Source organism: Oncorhynchus gorbuscha, linkage group LG11, assembly GCF_021184085.1.
Source record: "Oncorhynchus gorbuscha isolate QuinsamMale2020 ecotype Even-year linkage group LG11, OgorEven_v1.0, whole genome shotgun sequence".
Classification (NCBI taxonomy): domain Eukaryota; kingdom Metazoa; phylum Chordata; class Actinopteri; order Salmoniformes; family Salmonidae; genus Oncorhynchus; species Oncorhynchus gorbuscha.
The window spans coordinates 63767183-63790082 of NC_060183.1; the positions used below are offsets into that span (position 1 = coordinate 63767183).

General features: G+C 43.9%; 1 protein-coding gene across 1 annotated transcript in view; it reads left to right on the forward strand.

The window, feature by feature from the left end:
• Positions 1 to 247: 247 nt before the first annotated feature.
• The window catches only part of LOC124049099 (GDNF family receptor alpha-2-like), an 86015-nt gene continuing 63362 nt past the window's right edge, over positions 248 to 22900 (forward strand). Inside the window, exons 1-3 of the mRNA XM_046370446.1 lie at positions 248 to 448; positions 2780 to 3079; positions 13740 to 13817. Coding sequence (XP_046226402.1) covers positions 409 to 448; positions 2780 to 3079; positions 13740 to 13817 — 418 coding nt within the window. The 5' untranslated portion in view covers positions 248 to 408. The remainder of the gene's footprint in view (positions 449 to 2779; positions 3080 to 13739; positions 13818 to 22900) is intronic.

Genomic DNA, 22900 nt, shown 5'->3' on the forward strand with positions numbered 1-22900 from the left:
GTCAGAGTGTGTGTGTGAGTGCGTCTGTGCGTGCCTGTGTAACCTACTATATGTGTGTGTGGTTTCGGATGAACACCTGAGTTCGTGTGTTTGTTTCAGCCAGCGAGCAGAGAGCGAGAGCTGTTATTAGCGGGGAACTTTCTTTCCAACTCTGAAAGGAAACGTCTGTTTGGTGAGTGTGTGTTGTGTAAAACACGGCTACTCTCATATCGTCCCCTTGCACAGCCCCGAGGGCCAGAAATGGGTTCGTGTGGCGCGGCTCTGGTTTTTGGATTATTAACCGGAGAGGAGCAGTGTTGGAGATGTGTCTCTGTTTTACCGATTTACCTATTTATTTAGCCGTTAACGGCTGAACCGGACAGCTCGCATTCGACTCGTGACTTCAGGATTACTGCTCTGGAACCTGCCATGATTCTGCTGAACCTTCTCAGCGTGCTGGTTCTGCTGGGTGAGTACACACACACACACACACACACACACACACACACACACACACACACACACACACACACACACACACACACACACACACACACACACACACACACACACACACACACACACACACACACACACACACACACACACACACACACACACACACACACACAGGTAGGAGGGCATCCACTCCACGACCACAGATTCAGTTAGGGATATAACTGTAAGCAGTCATGCCTCCACCTGGTGCCTTGCTGCTACTGGTTAAGGTTTTAAGAACGTATAATCTAATAATTTACAAATATTAGACCTCACGTAGGCATTGTAAGCATCTGAAAGTGATTTAGGGTTTTGCGTAGCACAATAGTTCTTTGGAGTGTGATGACGTACACGCTCTCCCTTCTGGTAGGATCTGACGGTCAAAGGGACAGAGCATGGGGCATGTTCCCTCCACCTCAGCTGCTTGCTCAAGTGTGTGCGTGTGTGGGTGTATGTGTGCTCCTGCATGTATGAATCTGGTTGCCGCTGTGCCTGAGGACTCGGCTCGCGCGGCAGAGCTATCCTTGGTGCTGAAATCTGTTCACGGTAGTGGCGAGAGACTATGGTCTGTCACTTTTCAGCCCTCAGCGTGATCCTATGTGATCCTATGAATGTTTTATAGATTAATCTGGAACACATTACTAACAAATCCAGAAGTTTATGATGTTTTCCTATATTTACATGATAGGCATTTTCACCAGTTGTCATAACTTTATGTTTTAGGTGATTTAAAATGGGGTAAGAGAGAAGATGAGAGAGGGAGAGGAGGAAGAGTGAGAGGAGAAAGAGACTGGAAGAGGTGAAAGAGAGAGAGAGAGAGAGAGAGAGAGAGAGAGAGAGAGAGAGAGAGAGAGAGAGAGAGAGAGAGAGAGAGAGAGAGAAGGGGGAGGAGAGAAGAGGAGGAGAGGATAGTGCTAGGAGAGAGTGAGAGGAGTGGAAAGGAGTGGATGGGGAGGACAGGAGGGGATGGATAGAAGAGGAGAAAATAGGGTAGAGGAGGAGGGAGGATGGAGGAGATGAGGGTGGACAAGAGGAGATAAAGGGAGAGGAGAGGAGGATGGAGGAGATGAGGGTGGACAAGAGGAGATCAAGGGAGAGGAGAGGAGGATGGAGGAGATGAGGATGGACAAGAGGAGATAAAGGGAGAGGAGAGGGGATGGAGGATGGAGGAAATGAGGGTGGACAAGAGGAGATCAAGGGAGAGGAGAAGAGGAGGATGGAGGATGGAGGAGATGAGGGTAGACAAGAGGAGATCAAGGGAGAGGAGAGGAGGATGGAGGATAGAGGAGATGAGGGTGGACAAGAGGAGATAAAGGGAGAGGAGAGGAGGATGGAGGATGGAGGAGATAAGGATGGACAAGAGGAGATAAAGTGAGAGGAGAGGAGGATGGAGGAGATGAGGATGGACAAGAGGAGATAAAGGGAGAGGAGAAGAGGGTGGAGGAGAGGTTACTGTCCCAGACAGTATTTGACACAGTGGTGATTTTAGTGATGATGACATAAACACAGAACTCCCCTGTAAACAGCCTGCAGCCAGCTCTGTACTCAACAAGATATCACTGTGTTTGATGTCCTTGAATAAACGTATATTTTTGACTAGTAAACTGACTTAATCTCCCGACATCATGTATTTATGCACAAGGCTGACAGCGTCTTCCGACCTCCTGGGGACCTGCAAAAATTTCTACTTGAATCTGGAATGATCTCTCTGCTATACTGCTACCACACACACACACACACACACACACACACACACACACACACACACACACACACACACACACACACACACACACACACACACACACACACACACACACACACACACACACACACACACACACACACACACACACACACACACACACACACACACACACACACACACACACACCGTTGGCTGTTCTTTTCTAGCTTTGACCTTGAGGGAAAATGTAATATTTTTTTACACCAGCATGAACAAACAGAGTAATTAGAAAAAAACATTGTTCTAATGTAGCTAGAAAATATATTTCAAGTAGATTATATATAATGTAGTATATAGATGATATTTAATAATCTCCCAGATGGAGTGTGTGCTGTGTGGGAGTTTAACGTGTATCAATATCACCTTATTTCCCCCAGATGGTGTGTACTGTGTCTCTGTGTGTGGGTGTAGGATGTGGTGGTTAAAGTTAATCGTTAAAATGAATATAATGATGACATTTGGCCGCCAGACGCTGTGTGTGTGGGTTGTTAGGGTCAGGGTTAACTATTGTTAACATTATGACTAATCATTATTCCTCTTCTCTCTCCGCTGCAGGGTGTGTGTGTGTGGTGTGTGTGTGGGGGCATGGATGGAGGGAGCCGCTGGACTGCGTGCGGGCGTTAGAGCTGTGTAACGGGGACAGCCAGTGCAGCTCCAGCTACAGGATCATGCGCCAGTGCCTGTCAGGCGGGGCGCGGGATCGCCAGACCATGCTGGCTGGCAGAGAGTGCCAGGGGGCCATAGAGGTCCTACAGGACTCGTCGCTCTACGATTGTCGCTGTAAGAGAGCCATGAAGAAGGAATTACAGTGTCTGCAGAACTACTGGAGTATACACCAGGGCCTGACAGAGAGCGGTGAGTTACCTGGGCTACATGGCACAGTAGCACACAATAGGGCATACCTACGAAGGCAGTTTAATGTGTGTACTTTACTTTACTGACTTTATTGTCCCCATGGGGACATTTTGTTGCTGTGTCAAGTACACGTTTTAAAGTGGCATTTTAAATACAAAACAAATTGACAATAGAACCTTCATAACAGTTTCATACCAGTACTTGCATGTCAGTGGAATGGAACATTGTTCAATGATCTTACTGTTGAGGTTAATCCAAAACATATTGGTTGGTTTTCATTCTTCACATTCCTCATGAATTATAATATAGTATTACTGATACATCCTGTTAGTTGGGTTGATGTGATTGGATATGACCTCCAGTGCCTCTGCTGGCTCAGAATTCAATGCTCCTTTTCTGTTTGTGTGTGTGTGTCCTCACTGCAGCTCTGTGGCACTTTGGGTCACACACACACACACACACGCACACACACACACACGCACACACGCGCACACGCACACGCGCACACGCACACACGCACGCACGCACGCACGCACGCACGCACGCACGCACGCACGCACACACACACACACACACACACACACACACACACACACACACACACTCTCTCTCGCTGGGCTGGGAAAGCTGGCCTAGTTTAGTTTTTGCGGCAGTAGGCCTCATTAAGGAGCTTCTCTCTTTGTTCTCCCTTCCTCTCTGGATGTCTGCTGCCAACAATGCCTGCAACACTTACACAAACACACACAAACACATGCAAGGGAATACACACACGCGCTCAACCTCAGCGTGAGTGGGGACACACAGAGCTCAAGGGCACAGAGAGAGAGAGAGAGAGAGGGAGAGAGAGAGAGAGAGAGAGAGAGAGAGAGAGAGAGAGAGAGAGAGAGAGAGAGAGAGAGAGAGAGAGCGAGAGAGAGAGAGAGAGAGAGAGAGAGAGAGAGAGAGAGAGAGAGAGAGAGAGAGAGAGAGAGAGAGAGCGAGAGAGCGAGAGAGAGAGAGAGAGAGAGAGAGAGAGAGAGAGAGAGAGAGAGAGAGAGAGAGAGAGAGAGAGAGAGAGAGAGAGAGAGAGAGAGAGAGAGAGAGAGAGAGAGAGAGAGAGAGAGAGAGAGAGAGACAAAGAGAGAGAGAGAGAGAGAGAGAGAGAGAGAGAGAGAGAGAGAGAGAGAGAGAGAGAGAGAGAGAGAGAGAGAGAGAGAGAGAGAGAGAGAGAGAGAGAGAGAGAGAGAGAGAGAGCGAGAGAGAGAGACAAAGAGAGAGAGAGAGAGCGAGAGAGAGCGAGAGAGAGCGAGAGAGAGCGAGAGAGAGAGAGAGAGAGAGAGAGAGAGAGAGAGAGAGAGAGAGAGAGATTCTAGTTGTGGGTGTGACTGTTATCAGGTATAATACAGTCATCAATGTGGCTCCCTGTTTGGCCCATGAATACATCTTTGAAAACTAAAATGCTCTGTTTATATAAGCATCCTGTGTGTGTGTGTGCAGAAATAAAGCTGAAAGGACAGCAGCGCAGTACTGGGTGTGTATGATACTCTGTAGTCTAGTCAGAAATAGACTGGCTCACTAAACAACACTTGGGGAACAGGGTCTTAAAGTGAGGAGAGGAGAAGAGAAGAGAGGGGAGGAGAGGAGAGTTAAGGAGAGGGGAGGAGAGGAAAGGAGAGGAAAGGAGAGGAGAAGAAAGTAGAGAGGAAAGAGACATTGTAAAATAATAGTGAAGACATCAAAACTATGAAATAACACACATGGAATCATGTAGTAACCAAAAAAGTGTTAAACAAATCAAAATATAATTTATATTTGAGATTCTTCAAAGTAGCTACCCTTTGCCTTGATGACAGCTTTGCATACGCTTGGCATTCTCTCAACCAGCTTCACCTGGAATGCTTTTCCAACAGTCTTGAAGGAGTTCCCACATATGCTGAGACCTTGTTGGCTGTTTGTCCTTCACTCTGCCGTCCAACTCATCCCAAAACATCTAAATTGGATTGAGGTTGGGTGATTGTGGAGGCCAGGTCATCTGATGCAGCAGTCCATCATTCTACTTCTTGGTCAAATTGTCCTTACACAGCCTGGAGTTGGGTCATTGTCCTTTTTAAAAACAAATTATAGTCCCACTAAGCGCAAACCAGAAGGGATGGGGTATCGCTGCAGAATGCTGTGGTAGCCATGCTGGTTAAGTGTTCCTTGAATTCGAAAGAAATCACAGACAGTATCACCAGCAAAGCAGCCCCTACTCCTCCGTTCTTCACGGTGGAAACCACACAAGCAGAGATAATCCGTTCACCTACTCCGCATCACAAAGACACGGCGGTTGGAACCAAACATCTCAAATTTGGACTCATCAGACCAAAGGACATATTTTCACCAGTCTAATCTCCAAGCAAGTCTCTTCTTATTATTGGTGTCCTCTAGTAGTGGTTTCTTTGCAGCAATTCGACAATGAAGGCCTGATTCATGCAGTCTCCTTTTTGATGTTATTGTGATGTGTCTGTTTTTTTCCACCTTTACTTAACCAGGTGGCCAGTTAAGAACAAGTTCTCATTTACAACTGCAACCTGTCCAAGATAAAGCAAAGCAGTGCGACAAAATCAACAACACAGATTTATGCATAAACAAATGTACAGTCAATAACACAAAATAAAATAAAAATAGAAAAATCTATGTGCAGTGTGTGCAAATGTAGAGGAGTAGGGAGGAAGGCAATAAATAGGCCATAGGGGTGAAAATAATTTCAATTTAGCATTAATACTGGAGAGATAAATGTGCAGATGATGATATGCAAGTAGAGATACTGGGTTGCAAAAGAGCAAGAGGGTAAGTAATAATATAGGGATGAGGTAGGGACGTGCTTCTACACCTGCATTGCTTGCTGTTTGGGGTTTTAGGCTGGGTTTCTGTACAGCACTTTGAGATATCAGCTGATGTACGAAGGGCTATATAAATACATTTGATTTGATTTGATTTGAGGTAGTCGGGTGTGCTGTTTACAGATTGGCTGTGTACAGGTACAGTGATCGGTAAGCTGCTCTGACAGCTGATGCTTAAAGTTAGAGGGAGATATAAGACTCCATCTTCAGAGATTTTTGCAATTCGTTCCATTCATTGGCAGCAGAGAACTGGAAGGAGAGGCGGCCAAAGGAAGTGTTGGTTTTGGGGATGACCAGTGCCTTATACCTGCTGGACCGCGTGCTATGGGTGGGTGCTGCTATGGTGACCAGTAAGCTGAGATAAGGTGGAGTTTTACCAAGCAAAGACTTGTTAATGACCTGGAGCCAGTGGGTTTGGCAACGGACATGTAGTGAGGGCCAGCCAACAAGAGCATACAGGTTGCAGTCGTGGGTAGTATATGGGGCTTTGGTGATAAAACGGATGGCACTGTGATAGACTGCACCCAATTGGCTGAGTAGAGTGTTGGGGGCAATTTTGTAAATTTCATCGCCGAAGTCAAGGATCGGTAGGATAGTCAGTTTTCCGAGGGTATGTTTGGTGGCATGAGTGAAGGAGGCTTTGTTGCGAAATAGGCAGCAGATCCTAGATTTAATTATTTTGGATTGGAGAAGCTTAACGTGAGTCTGGAAGGTGTTTTTACAGTCTAACCAGACACCTAGATATTTGTAGTTGTCCACATATTCTAGATCAGAAACGTCCAGAGTAGTGATGCTAGTCGGGCGGGAGGGTGCGGCAGCAATCGGTTGAAGAGCATGCACTTAGTTTTACTAGAATTTAAAAGCAGTTGGAGTAATTCGACTATGAAGGCCTGATTCATGCAGTCTCCTTTTTGATGTTGATGTTGTGATGTGTCTGTTACTTGAACTCTGTGAAGCATTTAGTTGTGCTGCAATTTTTGAGGCTGGTAACTCTAATGAACTTGTCCTCTGCAGCAGAGGTCACTGGGTCTTTCTTTCCTGTGGTGGTCCTGATGAGAGCCAGTTTCATCATAGCGCTTGATGGTTTTAGCACCTGCACTTGATGAAACTTTCAAAGTTCTTGAATATTTCCATATTGACTGACCTTCATGTCTTAAAGGAATGATGGACTGTCATTTCTCTTTGCTTATTTGAGCTGTTCTTGCCATAATATGGACTTGGTATTTTACAAAATAGGGCTATATTCTGTATACCACACTTACCTTGTCACAACACAACTGATTGACTCAAACACATTATGAAGGAAAGAAATTCCACAAATTAACTTTTAACAAGCAACACCTGTTAATTGACATGCATTCCAGGTGACTACCTCATGAAGCTGGTTGAGAGAATGCCACGAGTGTGCAAAGCTGTCATCAAGACAAAGGGTGGCTACTTTGAAGAATCTCAAGTATAAAATATAAACACTTCTTTGGTTACTACATGATTCCATGTCTTATTTCAGAGTTTTGATGTCTTCACTATTATTCTACAATGCAAAAAAATTAAGAAAAACCCTTGAATGAGTACGTGTGTGTCACACCCTGACCTTAGAGAGCCGTTTTGTTTCTCTATTTTGGTTAGGTCAGGGTGTGATGTGGGGTGGGCATTCTATTTTTTGTTTTCTAGGTTTCTTTATTTCTATGTTTTGGCCGGGGTATGGTTCTCAATCAGGGACAGCTGTCTACCGTTGTCTCTGATCGGGAATCATACTTAGGTAGCCCTTTTCCCCTCATTTCAGTGTGGATAGTTGACTTTGTTTGTGGCACTTAGCCCCGTAAACTTCACGGTTGTTTCTTTCGTTTGTTGTTTTGTTGGCGACATTATAAAATAAAATGTACACTCACAACGCTGCACTTTGGTCTACTTCCAACGACACTCGTGACAGTGTGTCAAAACGTTTATATATATACAGTACCAGTCAAAGGTTTGGACACACCTACTCATTCCAGGTGTTCTGCATTTCAAATAAAAACATAACAGATGTGTTTAAATAGCAGCCATATATTCACAGTGTTACTACTGTTTCTAATGGCCTGAGTAACTGCTCCTAATCAGTGGGCCATCCTGTCTTGTAATGAATAAATTGTTATGACTGTTTAGGACCATCTTGGTTGCAGGTGTGTCACCACACAGATAAGAAATTTTATTTGTTGCATCTAATCTGATCATTTAGTTTGACACATAATGTAAGCACACAGTCTTTTCAGGAATTAGAAGCAGCCAGTCCCACACTGATTGCTTAATTAGGGTTAGCTCTGATTGGCTGTCGTTCACAGGTCTTGTCCATCATTGGACGGCTCTTTGTGTTAAGTGCTAATTAGACTGACTGGACTGAGCCCGATCTCTTTCTCTCTCTCTCTTACACACACACACACACACACACACACACACACACACACACACACACACACACACACACACACACACACACACACACACACACACACACACACACACACACACACACACACACACACACACACACACACACACACACACAGAGAGAGAGAGAGAGAGAGAGAGAGAGAGAGAGAGAGAGAGAGAGAGAGAGAGAGAGAGAGAGAGAGAGAGAGAGAGAGAGAGAGAGAGAGAGAGAGAGAGAGAGCATGATTCATTAGGTATTATTCTCTGCGACAAATTGGGGAACAAAGAGCAGCTTGGTTCTGCCAACACTTAGCATCCAAGCTAATAAATCAGCTTTTCCCCATTCACTCTAATGATTCCTACTCAGGTATATAGCGATCAAGCTAATCTCAGGTTTCTAGTATTGACTCAGGTACTTAGCGTGCAGGCAAACACATCAACAAGGATAATTCAGGCTTTTAGCATCCTGGGCAGGCTAATCGATTACTCATTTAGTATTGACTCAGGTATTTAGCCTACAAGCTAATCACTGGGGTATGTAGCATTTGGGCAAATAAATAACTAATTTGCCATTCAAACTAATCAGGGAAGTATTTAGCATGCAGCGCTAATGAGTCAGTCTGAGGCAGATTAGTGCTGTGCCACTGAGGAATGGCACTGTTGTTCTCTGTATACTCACTTTTTGTTCTGTCAGAATAAACACACACACAATAGAGCAAAAAGGAACAGCGATTCATCAGAGAAATTATTAAAACAATCAAAAGACAGAATAGTCAGAAAAAGACGGTGAGAACGTGTGTGTGTGTGTGTGTGTGTGTGTGTGTGTGTGTGTGTGTGTGTGTGTGTGTGTGTGTGTGTGTGTGTGTGTGTGTGTGTGTGTGTGTGTGTGTGTGTGTGTGTGTGTGTGTGTGTGTGTGTGTGTGTGTGTGTGTGGTGATTTAGAGTCTGTATTGGACTAGAACAAAACTGTGCACTGTGTGGCGGTCCCTCAGGAGAGAGTTGAGAAACTACTCAGTATGCAGCTGAGCGAGAGGAGAAAGATCCACTAAGAACTCCCATACACACACACACACACACACACACACACACACACACACACACACACACACACACACACACACACACACACACACACACACACACACACACACACACACACACACACACACACACACACACACACACACACACACACACACAGCTTGCTCATTACACACACATATACACACACACAGCTCGCTCATTACACACACATACATGCACAGCTAGCTCATTACACACACATACACACACAGCTCGCTCATTACACACACAGGCACACAAAGTAGGTAATTAAAAGTAACCATTCTCTTATTCTGCTAGCTTCACTCATTACCCTACTGTACCCCCCCCTCTCTCTCTCTCTGTCTCTCTCTCTCTTTTTCCCTTCCTCCATCCGTTCACACTCTCTCTCTTTCTACTCTCTCTTACTCTCTCTCTCTTTCTACTCTCTCTTAATCTCTCTCTACTCTCTCTTACTCTCTCTCTTTCTCTTTCTTTCTACTCTCTCTTAATCTCTCTCTTTCTACTCTCTCTTACTCTCTCTCTCTCTCTTTCTACTCTCTCTTACTCTCTCTCTTTCTACTCTCTCTTGCTGTCTCTTTCTCTCTCTCTCTCTTATTCCATTCCTCAATCTGTTCACACTCTCTTACTCTCTCTCTTTCTACTCTCTCTTACTCTCTCTCTCTCTGTCTACTCTCTCTTACTCTCTCTCTTTCTACTCTCTCTTACTCTCTCTCTCTCTCTCTCTTTCTACCTTCTTACTCTCTCTCTTTCTACTCTCTCTTACTCTCTCTTTCTCTCTCTCTCTCTTATTCACTTCTTCCATCCATTCACACTCTCTCTTATTCTCTCTTTCTCTCTCTCTCTCTCTTATTCCCTTCCTCCATGCGTTCACACTCTCTCTTACTCTCTCTCTTTCTACTCTCTCAAAATCTCCCCCTCCACACTCTCTCTCCCTCTCTCTCTCTCTCTCTCTCTCTCTCTCTCTCTCTCTCTCTCTCTCTCTCTCTCTCTCTCTCTCTCTCACTCTCTCTCTCTCTGTCTCTCTCTCTCTCTCTCTCTCTCTCTCTCTCTCTCTCTCTCTCTCTCTCTCTCTCTCTCTCTCTCTCTCTCTCTCTCTCTCTCTCTCTCTCTCTCTCTCTCTCTCTCTCTCTCTCTCTCTCTCTTTCTCTCTCTCTATCTCTCTGTCTCTCTCTCTCTCTCTCTCTTTCTTTCTCTCTCTCTCCTTGACAGTAATAGCTGTATTAACCGCTCTGACCCACCAGGCTGGGAAGACTAAATCTGCAATAGGTAAGCAGCTTGGTTATTATTAGGAAATGGAAGACATACAAGACCACTGATAATCTCCCTCGACCTGGGGCTCCATGCAAGATCTCACCCCGTGGGGTCAAAATGATCACAAGAACGGTGAGCAAAAATCCCAGAACCACACTGGGGGACCTAGTGAATGACCTGCAGAGAGCTGGGACCAAAGTAACAAAGCCTACCATCAGTAACACACTATGCCGCCAGGGACTCAAATCCTGCAGTGCCAGACGTGTCCCCCTGCTTAAGCCAGTACATGTCCAGGCCCGTCTGAAGTTTGATAGAGAGCATTTGGATGATCCAGAAGAAGATTGGGAGAATGTCATATGGTCACATGAAACCAAAATATAACTTTTTTGGTAAAAACTCAACTCGTCGTGTTTGGAGGACAAAGAATGCCGAGTTGCATCCAAAGAAAACCATACTTACTGTGAAGCATGGGGGTGGAAACATGATGCTTTGGGGCTGTTTTTCTGCAAAGGGACCAGGACGACTGATCTGTGTAAAGGAAAGAATGAATGGGGCCATGTATGGTGAGATTTTGAGTGAAAACCTCCTTCCATCAGCAAGGGCATTGAAGATGAAACGTGGATGGGTCTTTCAGCATAACAATGATCCCAAACTCACCGCCCGGGTATGGAAGGAGTGGCTTCGTAAGAAGCATTTCAAGGTCCTGGAGTGGCCTAGCCAGTCTCCAGATCTCAACCCCATAGAAAATCTTTGGAGGGAGTTGAAAGTCTGTGTTGCCCAGCAACAACCCCAGAACATCACTGCTCTAGAGGAGATCTGCATGGAGGAATGGGCCAAAATACCAGCAACAGTGTGTGAAAACTTTGTGAAGACTTACAGAAAATGTTTGACCTCTGTCATTGCCAACAATGGGTATATAACAAAGTATTGAGATAAACTTTTGTTATTGTCCAAATATTTATTTTCCACCATAATTTGCAAAGAAATTCATTAAAAATCCTATAATGTGATTTTCTGGATTTTTTTTCTTCTCATTTTGTCTGTCATAGTTGAAGTGTACCTATGATGAAAGTTACAGGCCTCTCTCATCTTTTTAAATGGGAGAATTGCACAATTGGTGGCTGACTAAATACTTTTTTTGCCCCACTGTATATTAAGAGTGGGTGAGTATGTGTTCTGTATTGTCAGTAATAATTAAAAAGGGGATGAGAGGGAGTGAAAGATGAGAGGAGGCCTTGAGAGAGGAGTGCAGCTACAGCAGTTCCTCACGCCTCAAATTCAGCTTACTCCACAACACGCATGCAATCACACCTATACACCAGCACTCACACTCTACTCACTCACACTCTACGTACACACACTCTATGCACACATGCACACACACACACACACACACACACACACACACACACACACACACACACACACACACACACACACACACACACACACACACACACACACACACACACACACACACACACACACACACACACACACACACACACACACACACACACACACACACACACACACACACACACACACACACACAGACACACACAAGTATTTTAACCTTGAAGTAACATTGAGCTATTTCGAACTAGAATTGAACTAACACTGAGCTAATATAGACCAGAACTGAAGTTGAAAGAACATGGAGACATGTAAATGTGTAGACCGGGAATGTAAAGCACAAGAGCAAACAAATACTACCTGTGTTACAACTGTTAAGTACATGCTAATATTGTTACCATTAACACCCAAATTAGTGTTGTGAGCTTTGATGTTTACCTTCCGCCCCTCCATACATCGTGACTGGAGTTCTGACTGAGCGTTCTGTTACCCAGGCAGGTGGTCAGCTAGTAACATCAGCTCTCTCCGCGGCACACAGGGAGAGAGAGAGAGAGAGAGAGAGAGAGAGAGAGAGAGAGAGGGAGAGAGAGAGATAGAAACACTCACGTAATCTAAGGTGGTGTGTTGGAAGTGAAACAGCGACTTTACATAAATTACCCACCTGTAATCTGAATGCCCCCACAATAAAGACTCGTCAAGTGTGTGTGTGTGTGTGTGTTAGTGCAAGTGTTCTGGAATGTAGTGTAGCAATGAGGAGGCCATAGATTGGTGGATAAGCTATCTGCTGAGTGATGGGATTGGTGGGCTGAGCTGTACAGGGACTGGCAAGGTGAGGATGGAGGATTGAAATAATGCTGACCACACAGGAGGAAACAGGTGAGGGGGATGAGAGAGAACACAGGATAGGAGAGGATATGGGTTTGATGCAATAGGAGAGGAGAGGAGAGGAGAGGAGAGGAGAGGAGAGGAGAGGAGAGGAGAGGAGAGGAGAGGAGAGGAGAGGAGAGGAGAGGAGAGGAGAGGAGAGGAGAGGAGAGGAGAGGAGAGGAGAGGAGAGGAGAGGAGAGGAGGAGGGAGAGGAGAGGAGAGGAGAGGAGAGGAGAGGAGGTTAAGTCAGTAACAGTATGTATGGCTACAGGTGAAATCAGTCTTACAGACAGAAACCTTGTTTCAGAGCCTCATACATAAACATGGAGCCTTGTCACCCGCTTTATTAAACCCCTAAGGTACCATACCCCTCTACACACACACACACACACACACACACACACACACACACACACACACACACACACACACACACACACACACACACACACACACACACACACACACACACACACACACACACACACACACACACACACACACACACACACACACACACACACACACACACACACACACACGATCGGCGAGTCACCAGCAGAATAGAATGTGTCTTGTCAGGTCTACTGTAAATGCTTGATAATGTGTAGTCAACTGTTAAAAGTTAGGCTACATTGTTCCTGGAATTGAAAAAATGTCTTAGCTTTTTAAAAAGTTATATTCTAACTGTTTGATGGCTGCTATCTTGGGTTCAATCTCAATGCTAAACAGGCCTTGATACCTGTTTATATCTCTTTCTTTCTCTCTGTCGCTCTCTTTTTCACTTTCTCTAACACACACACACACTTTTACACACACTCACTCTCTCTATGCTTTTGTTTGTATTCCAGGAGAGGACTTCTATGAGATGTCACCCTATGAGCTCCACGAATTCTCAGAAGAGTTTAGACATGCCTCCATCATCTCAGGTAGCCTACCACTGGATATGTATGTGTAGTCCATGTCTAATAAGGTAACAGGGTTGGTGTGCAGACCTGGGTTCAAATCAAGATTATTATAGTAAATGGAAACTGACAATAAAATAATAACTCAAATTGGACAGATCATTTAGTAAACCGAAACATTTGAAAAACTAAAACTATACTGGAACTATTATCTTTGACTGCAAAACGAACTAAAATAAAATAGAAGTTTTCGTTTTTTTCTTCTAAACTTTGAGCAAAAATCAAATGGGGTTTTCAAGCAGTTTTTTTCTGCCAGTAGATGCCGGTGTTTCAAATAGGCCTAACTTGTGCATCACTGTCACTAGCTATCACTAGCTAACAGGGAAGAAATATGAGGGTGAGCAGAGAGCGTGGCTAGGCCAATCTAGAGCAGCTTGTGAAGTTTCTGGAGCCTTTAGAAAATCCACGACGACCAACATACTGACCAGTGACTGGGCCAATCTAGAGCAGCTTGTGAAGTTTCTGAAGCCATTGGCAAAATTCACACAGGCTAACTTCAAACTGACAGCCAGTCACTCTCTGGTGTGGTGCAGTGCCTTCTCAACCTTGAGGCAGACTTGCAGTCAACTACTGTTGCAAAACAGTTGGTGCAGGTCCTGCGACAGCACTTCGCATACATACTGAATCCTCTGGCAGCCAACTTCAATCCAACCCCTGCAGCAGCTTGCCTGATGGACTCAGTTGTGTCTCTGGCACTTCACTCAACAGAGATGGAGCCACTGAAGAGGGAAGCAGAGTCTTTTGTACTTCAGCAAATCAGAGAGTACAGCCATGGAGTAGCAGGACCCCAGGAAGATGCCAGCACAATGAATTCGGCAAGCATCTCGACCACAATGCTTCAGAAATATAGCTTCCTCACATCGAAGATTGTGTCTGAGATCACTGTCCAGCTGGAGAGTTAACCTGGCCGGGCATTAAGTGCCCCTTGTGAGCTATGGAAATACCTCAAAGAGGTAAAAGGGGGTCATGTTTACAGAGTCACGTTCTCCAGTTCTGGCAGGTAAGAATGGCTTTTTATCTAAAGCTGTGCTATGTGGCATTGGATCTGGTTTCTGCCCTTGCATTCCAAGCGTTTGTAGAGAGAATATTTTCAGTCTGTGGACAACTGTCATCAGGCTTGAGAAACCGAAACAACCACCTCTCTGGAATGCATAGTTTTCTTGAACAGAAACACACACACACGCACGCACGCACGCACGCACGCACGTACGCACGCACGCACCCACGCACGCACACACACACACACACACACACACACACACACACACACACACACACACACACACACACACACACACACACACACACACACACACACACACACACACACACACACACACACACACACACACACACACACACACACTGACTTTGAACTGATAGATTTGTGAAGAAGTGTTGTATTGCTTATCTTTTGCTGTTGTTGTAGCTGTTGTTATTAACGCTATTTGACGAGGGTTAGTCAGTGATACATGTTTAATATTACATAAACATAACACATCAAATGTGCCATGACTTCATTGGTTGTTGTTTCCCCTCTCATTCTGTCAGATTAAGGTAAAGGTACTTGATTCTTCTAACATCTAATGCTAAAGTAAAAAAAATAGTTTCCTTCCACCATATTTATTGCACCAGTCTAGGCGCATATCCTTTAAATCCAAGTCACGTTAGGATTTATTTAGAATTTTAACCTAACCAAACCTTTGACCTGGCCGTAGAGTTGTATGGAGTCCTCTAGTGGCCAAAAGCCTGTGTAAGCATGGGCAATGCTGTTAAACACTTTCACCGTTTTGATTTAGTCAACATCCAACTTCATTGGCTGATCCCTCCTGATGACCCGGTTGACATGACTTAATGACCCAATTGGAGTCGTGACAGCCGGGTCATCAAGAGGGATCAGCTAATGAATTTTACTTGAGAAGAAAATTGATTATTTCAATATTGAGCTGGCCTCAATGGTGCTGCCAATGGTCTCACAGATTCCATCATGACAGAGATACAGAGATTGTATGTCTATCCATAATTCCAGTGGGTCAGAAGTTTACATACATTAACTTGACTATGCCTTTAAACAGCTCGGAAAATTCCAGAAAGTGATGTCATAGCTTTACAAGCTTCTGATAGGCTAATTGACATAATTTGAGTCAATTGGAGGTGTACCTGTGGATGTATTTCAAGGTCCACCTTCAGACACCTTCAGACTCAGTGCCTCTTCGCTTGACATCATGGAAAAATCCAAAGAAATCAGCCAAGACCTCCGGAAAACAATTGGAGACCTTCACAAGTCTGGTTCATTCTTGGGAGCAATTTACAAACGCCTGGAGGTACCACGTTCATCTGTACAAACAATAGTACGCAAGTATAAACAACATGGGACCAAGCAGCCGCCATATCGCTCAGGAAGGAGATGCGTTCTGTCTCCTAGAGATGAACGTACTTTGGTGCAAAATGTGCAAATCAATCCCAGAACAACAGTGTGAAGATGCTGGAGGAAACAGGTACAAAAGTATCTATATCCACAGTAAAACGAGTCCTATATCAGCATAACCTAAAAGGCTGCTCAGCAAGGAAGAAGCCACTGCTCCAGAACCGCCGTAAAAAAGCCAGACTAAGGGTTGCAACTGCGCATGGGGACAAAGATTGTACTTTTTGGAGAAATGTCCTCTGGTCTGATGAAACGAAAATAGAACTGTTTGGCCATAATGACCATCGTTATTTTGGGAGGAAAAAGGGGGAAGCTTGCAAGCCGAAGAACATCATCCCAACCGTGAAGCACGGGGGTGGCAGCATCATGTTGTTGAGGTGCTTTGCTGCAGGAGGGACTGGTGCACTTCACAAAATAGATGGCATCAGGAGGGAGGAAAATTACGTGGATATATTGAAGCAACAGCTCAAGACATCAGTCAGGAAGTTAAAGCTTGGTTGCCAATGGGTCTTCCAAATGGACAATGACCCCAAGCATACTTCCAAAGTTGTGGCAAAATGGCTTAAGGACAACAAAGTCAAGGTATTGGAGTGGCCATCACAAAGCCTTGACCTCAATCCTATAGAACATTTGTGGGCAGAACTGAAAAAGCATGTGCGAGCAAGGAGGCCTAAAAACCTGACTCAGTTACACCAGCTCTGTCAGGAGGAATGGGCCAAAATTCACCCAACTTATTGTGGGAAGCTTGTGGAAGGCTACCCAAAACGTTTCACCCAAGTTAAACATTTTAAAGGCAATGCTACCTAATACCAATTGAGTTTATGTAAACTTCTGACCCACTGGGAATGTGATGAAATAAATAAAAGCTCAAATAAATTGTTGTCTCTACTATTATTCTGACATTTCACATTCTTAAAATAAAGTGGTGATGCTAACTGACCTAAGACGGGACATTTTTTATAGGATTTGTCAGGAATTGTGAAAAACTGAGTTTAAATGTATTTGGCTAAGATGTATGTGAACTTAATCCCCGCTAAAACTAATAAAACATTTGTAAATCAAGTCTGAAATCGAACTGAAACTAAACTGAATTTCAAATAAAAATCTAAAAACAAATAGAAATCAAAACACATATTAAATCACAAAACTATAATAACCTTGGTAATAATACATGGGCATGTAAAAAAATATTTATTGTTGTGTATTTGAGTATTTTCAAATGATTTCTTCTAAATAGCATACATTTTATTTTCTCCCAAATACTTACTTCCAAAATGTCTATGTAAGTAATTGAAATACCCTGATTAATATTTGTACCCAGGTCTATTGGTCTGTGTGAGTGTGATTCTGACACGGAGGGACTGCTCAGAACACAAATATAGAAAGCTCAGCCCGCTGCTCCTATGTTGATTGAGATGAACAAACAGAAGCTATCTTCTGAATGTGTGTGTCTTTCTGTCTGTAACTGAAGCATGTGTGTGTGCGAGTGTGTGTGTGTATCTGTAACTGAAGCTATCCTCCATCCTGTCACGAAAAGCTATTTTCTTTCCAATTTCTGTGTGCGCCAGTTCACAATTCTCATTATTTAAAGCATTGAGAGGTAATCTGCAGCTTCTCTAGGAGACAGCTTCACTGCAGAATAAATAACATCCACACACACACACGAAGACCAAAGACTCCACGATTCCATTTCCACATGTGACACAGAGTGTGTTTATATTTTATGACTCGTGTATACTCACTCGGTTCATCAAAGATAAACACTCTGTCTGATGATTGATCATACTACATTTGAACTTTCTCTCTCTGTTTCTGTATTTGACACAGAGTCCTAAGCCTGTAAATGTCAGTAGGCTTCAGCAGCACAGTGTGTGTGTGTGTTTGTATTTGTGGACGTGCCAGCGAGTATGTGCATGTGTGTGCGTGTGTTGCCTAGAGTGAGGTGATGACCTTATAGACAGAGGTAAAATGATGTCCTGTGAAGTTGCCCACTCATCCCTAGATAGTACTCTATCCACTTTCCATTCACCATGCAGATATCTAAGACCTGAGGGAGAGATAGAGATCGAGAGAGAGATAGAGAGGGAGGGAGAGCGAGAGAGAGAGAGAGAGAGGGGGAGAGAGAGAGAGAGAAATAGAGGCACAGAAAGATGGATGGACAGACAGACAGAGACAGAGAGATTAAGGGAGGTAGGAAAAGACAAAGAGAGATGGGAGAATAGGAAAGGGATAGACAGATAAAAAGAGAGGGATGAGGCAACGAGAGGGAGAAGAATGCAGAGCAAGAGAGAGACAGATGGGGAGGGAGGGAGAGAGGGAGGGTGAGATAAGAGGATGATATAGAGAAGTGTTAAATAGCATGTGCAGAAGAAAGAGGAAGAAAAAGGAGTAGAACATTAAAGTATGTCTTAGACAAGACTGTTACCAATCAATTGGAGGGAAAGGCAGAGCGTGACAGAGAGAGAGTGTGTGTGTGTGTGTGTGTGTGTGTGTGTGTGTGTGTGTGTGTGTGTGTGTGTGTGTGTGTGTGTGTGTGTGTGTGTGTGTGTGTGTGTGTGTGTGTGTGTGTGTGTGTGTGTGTGTGTGTGTGTGTGTGTGTGTGTGTGTGTGTGTGTGTGTGTGTGCGGAAGGACATTTTAGCAATCAACGGAGAAACAATCACCAACAAACACACTTATTTTTCCCAAACACTGTGACACATCAATATAGACACCTCTGACTCAAATGTGTGTGTAAAATAGAGCGAGAGAAAGAGAAATAGGGTGTGTGTGTGTGTGTGTGTGCGTGCGTGCGTGCGTGCGTGTGTGTGTGCGTGCGTGTGTGTGTGTGTGTGTGTGTGTGCGTGCGTGTGTGTGCGTGCATGCTGTATTTCTCAGAAGACAGCTGCTTTGTTACAGATAGAGTGAGTTCAACTGTGGGATTCTTTAACTGTTTTTGCTGTTGGACAGAGATTTAGATTGATCTGTGAGACAACCCTTTGTTATCAAGGTACAACTCCCTGTCATAATAGTGACATAACAGACGCCATGAACAGTTGTAACCTCTCATATCAGAAGAAGAGAGAAGATAAGAAGGCAAAGAGAGCCGAACAGATGAACAGTAGAGAGGAGAGGACGAAAGTAGAAAAGGGGAGAGAGAAGGAAAGCAGAGGAGACAAAGAGGGGGTGGAGAGGAACAGAGAGGAGGATGAGAGAGAATGAGAAAAGGAGGAAGGAAGAGGGGATATTAGTTACCTTTAGCTGTTCTGGCAGATACGCTGCAATTACCAGCTTAGTCATACATCACAGTTTCAAATCGAATCATCACATTTTATTCATCACATGCTTTGTAAACAACAGGTGTAGACTAACAGTGAAATGCTTACTTACGGGCCCTTCCCAACATTGCAGAGAGAAAGAAAGTAGAGAAATAATAGAAAAGTAATAACACGTAATAAGAAATACACAATGAGCAATGATACCTTGGCTATACCTTTGTGCACAGGGTCATTGTCATGCTGAACCAGGAAAGGGCCTAGAAAGTAAAGAATAGTCTAGAAAGTCATTGTATGCTGTAGCGTTAAGATTTCCCTTCACTGAAACTAAGGGGCCTAGCTTGAACCATGAAAAACAGTCCCAGACCATTATTCCTCCTCCACCAAACTTTACAGTTGGCACTATGCATTGGGGCAGGTAGCGCTGTAGTGGCATCCACCAAACCCAGATTCATCCTTCGGACTGCCAGATAGTGAAGCGTGATTCATCACTCCAGAGAATGCGTTTGCAAGCTATACACCACTTCAGCCGACGCTATGCATTGAGCATGGTGATCTTAGGCTTGTGTGTGGCTGCTCGGCCATAGAAACCCATTTCATGAAGCTCCCGGCGAACAGTTCTTGTGTTATGTTACTTCCAGAGGCAGTTTAGAACTTGGTCGTGAGTGTCTGTGAGCTTGTGTGTCCTACCACTTTGCGGCTTTGTTGCTCCTAGACATTTCCACATCATAATAACAGCACTTACAGTTGACCGGAGAAGCTCTAGCAGACCAGAAATGTCACAAAATGAAAATTTGGAAAAGTAGCATCCCAGTATGGTGCCAGGTTGAAAGTCGTTGAGCTCTTCAGGAAGGCCATTCTACTGCCAATGTTTGTCTATTGAGATTGCATGTCTGTGTGCTCAATGTGATATACCTTTCAGCAACGGGTGTGGCTGAAATAGCCGAATCCACTAATTTGAAAGGGTGTCCACATACTTATACACTATATGTACTGTACCTAGAACTAGGAATAAAGTGAATAGGCAACAGGATAAGTAATAAACTGTAGCAGCAGCATGTGTGATGAGTAGGGCTGTTGTGGTGACTGTATTACCGCAGCACAGGTCACGAGTCATGAAGGCAGTCAAATTCCACGTGACTGTTTAGTCACTGTAATGCTGCTGATGGTCATTAGTAGCCTACCAAACTTGCTAACTGCCTGGTACTCAGCACTCTATTGTCCCTTTAATCACTCTGACATCAATGCAAATGAACTTGTAAATCCAATCAAACACTTCATGAGAGCCCATCAGCTCATGTTGCGCAACATTTCAATAGGATATGCAATTGCGCAAGAAAACAGAATGATGGCCTCTACTAAAAAGAGGAGGATCCGCTTTCTACTGGCTTATATTTATTTTTCAACGTTCCTAATATTAAACACATTGCTTATATTTACAACAGGAGTATAGCCTACCTGGCTGGCATGAAAATAAACCATGGAGAAAAGTGTCCTCCATTTAAGGGCATAGATGACATGTATTTTTTCCCGCTGCCCCAGTTTTGATACATGTGCATGATAATTGTCTATTCTAAATAAAAATGAATTTCACACATATATTATTTAGTATATGTAAAGACAAGATTAAATCAAGAACTGTCTGATGGGTGACAATATTAGCCTATCACTTGTGAATTATATATTATCACGTATGAATGATGCCCAGCATAAGAAACAATGCCTTTTTTTGCGACTTTTTCTAATCATAGTCGCACACCTCATGTAGCCTAGCCCTTAGGCCTATATGTTTTAATAAGGTTTGTATCGCAAACTAAAGTGGCCAAATAACTTCTTGAAATTAAGCACATTAATCCACTTTTACAAGGGGTGTAGAGTCTAACTGGCATACATAAGCAGCGAGTGAGTTTCAAGTTTGGGGATGGTAATTTGCACCATAAAAATGCACCTTGATAATAAAATCATAATTGCATTTGCGGTCACTTTTGATAATGGTGTTTTCAGCGAATGGAACATTCTCACTTATAGGCTACTAGCATGTGCGCATTGCAACGCTTATAATGTGAAGAAATAGCCTAATCAATATTTTAAGCTAAACATTCTGAACTGTTGCATCAGCCACATTGCGTAAAAAAAGTATGCTAATGGTTGTATTAATTTAGGATCTATCACATTCCAAAACTGTCCCAGACTATGTTTGGAACATTTATTTCTCACATAGAGTAGAATAGGTCAACCTTCTATGGGGCATAGTAGATTGACAAAGGCTAGTGCTTTTGCTGTTTGTTAGGCCTACTCATCTTGTTGGCTGTTGAAAAGTAAATGTGGACAGTTCTTCCAATATCTTCAATATGCACCTCAGAATTGTATAAGGATGACTTAGGTGGCTGGAGACTTTGACAATTGTTAGGGGCTTCCTCTGACATCGCCTGGTATAGATGTCCTAGATGGTAGGGTGCTCGGCCCTAGTGATGTACTGGGCTTTATGCACTACCCTCTGTAGTGACTTGCGGTCGCATGCCAAGCAGTTGCCATACAAAGCGGTGATGCAACCAGTCAAGAGGCCTTCAGTGGTGCCGCTGTAGAACTTTTTGAGGATCTGATGCCCATGCCAAATCTTTTCAGCCTCCTGAGAGGGAAGAGAGACTGCCTTGCCCTTTTTACAACTGTTGGTATGTGTGGACCATGATAGATCCTTAGTGATGTGGACACAGAGGAACCTGCAGTTCTCAACCTGCTCCACTACAGCCCGGTCGATGTGATTGGGGGCTTGCTCGGCCCTCCATCTCCTGTAGTTTACCCTCCTGTATGTGTTTTTGTTTGTGTGTGTGTGTGTGAGTGCTTGCATGTGTAATTGCATGCATGTGTGGGTTTGTGCATGCCTTGTTGTGCTACGTGCGCACTGTACCTTCTGAGTACAATGGACTCTATACATCGATCATTATTATCTAATATCTGATGGGGTTTGAATACATTCCATGTTCAGCTGTGTTTTATCAGTCTGGTTCTAACAAGGTTCTTCTTTCATTCTGACACATCATAGGTCTGTCTGTACAGTACTGTAGGTCTGTCTGTACCATTACAAGCATTGGTTTTCCCATCGGACGTGAGCATGTTAGCACGTTTGGCACACTGATTGGTGTCACCTCGTTAGTCAGTATGCGTTACAACTGTGCTGGTTTGTCATCTCGTTAGTCGGAAGGTGTTTCACAGGGTGATATTTAAGAGCAGCTGGCCCAGTGCTCCAGTTGTCTGGATTGTTAACACCTTTAGTTGGCTCTCCCTATTTGATTTCTAAAAAACAAACCTTTCTGATCTTCTGTGTTTTCGTTTTGCTCCACTTTCTGGTTTGCTTCTTGTCTTAAAGTT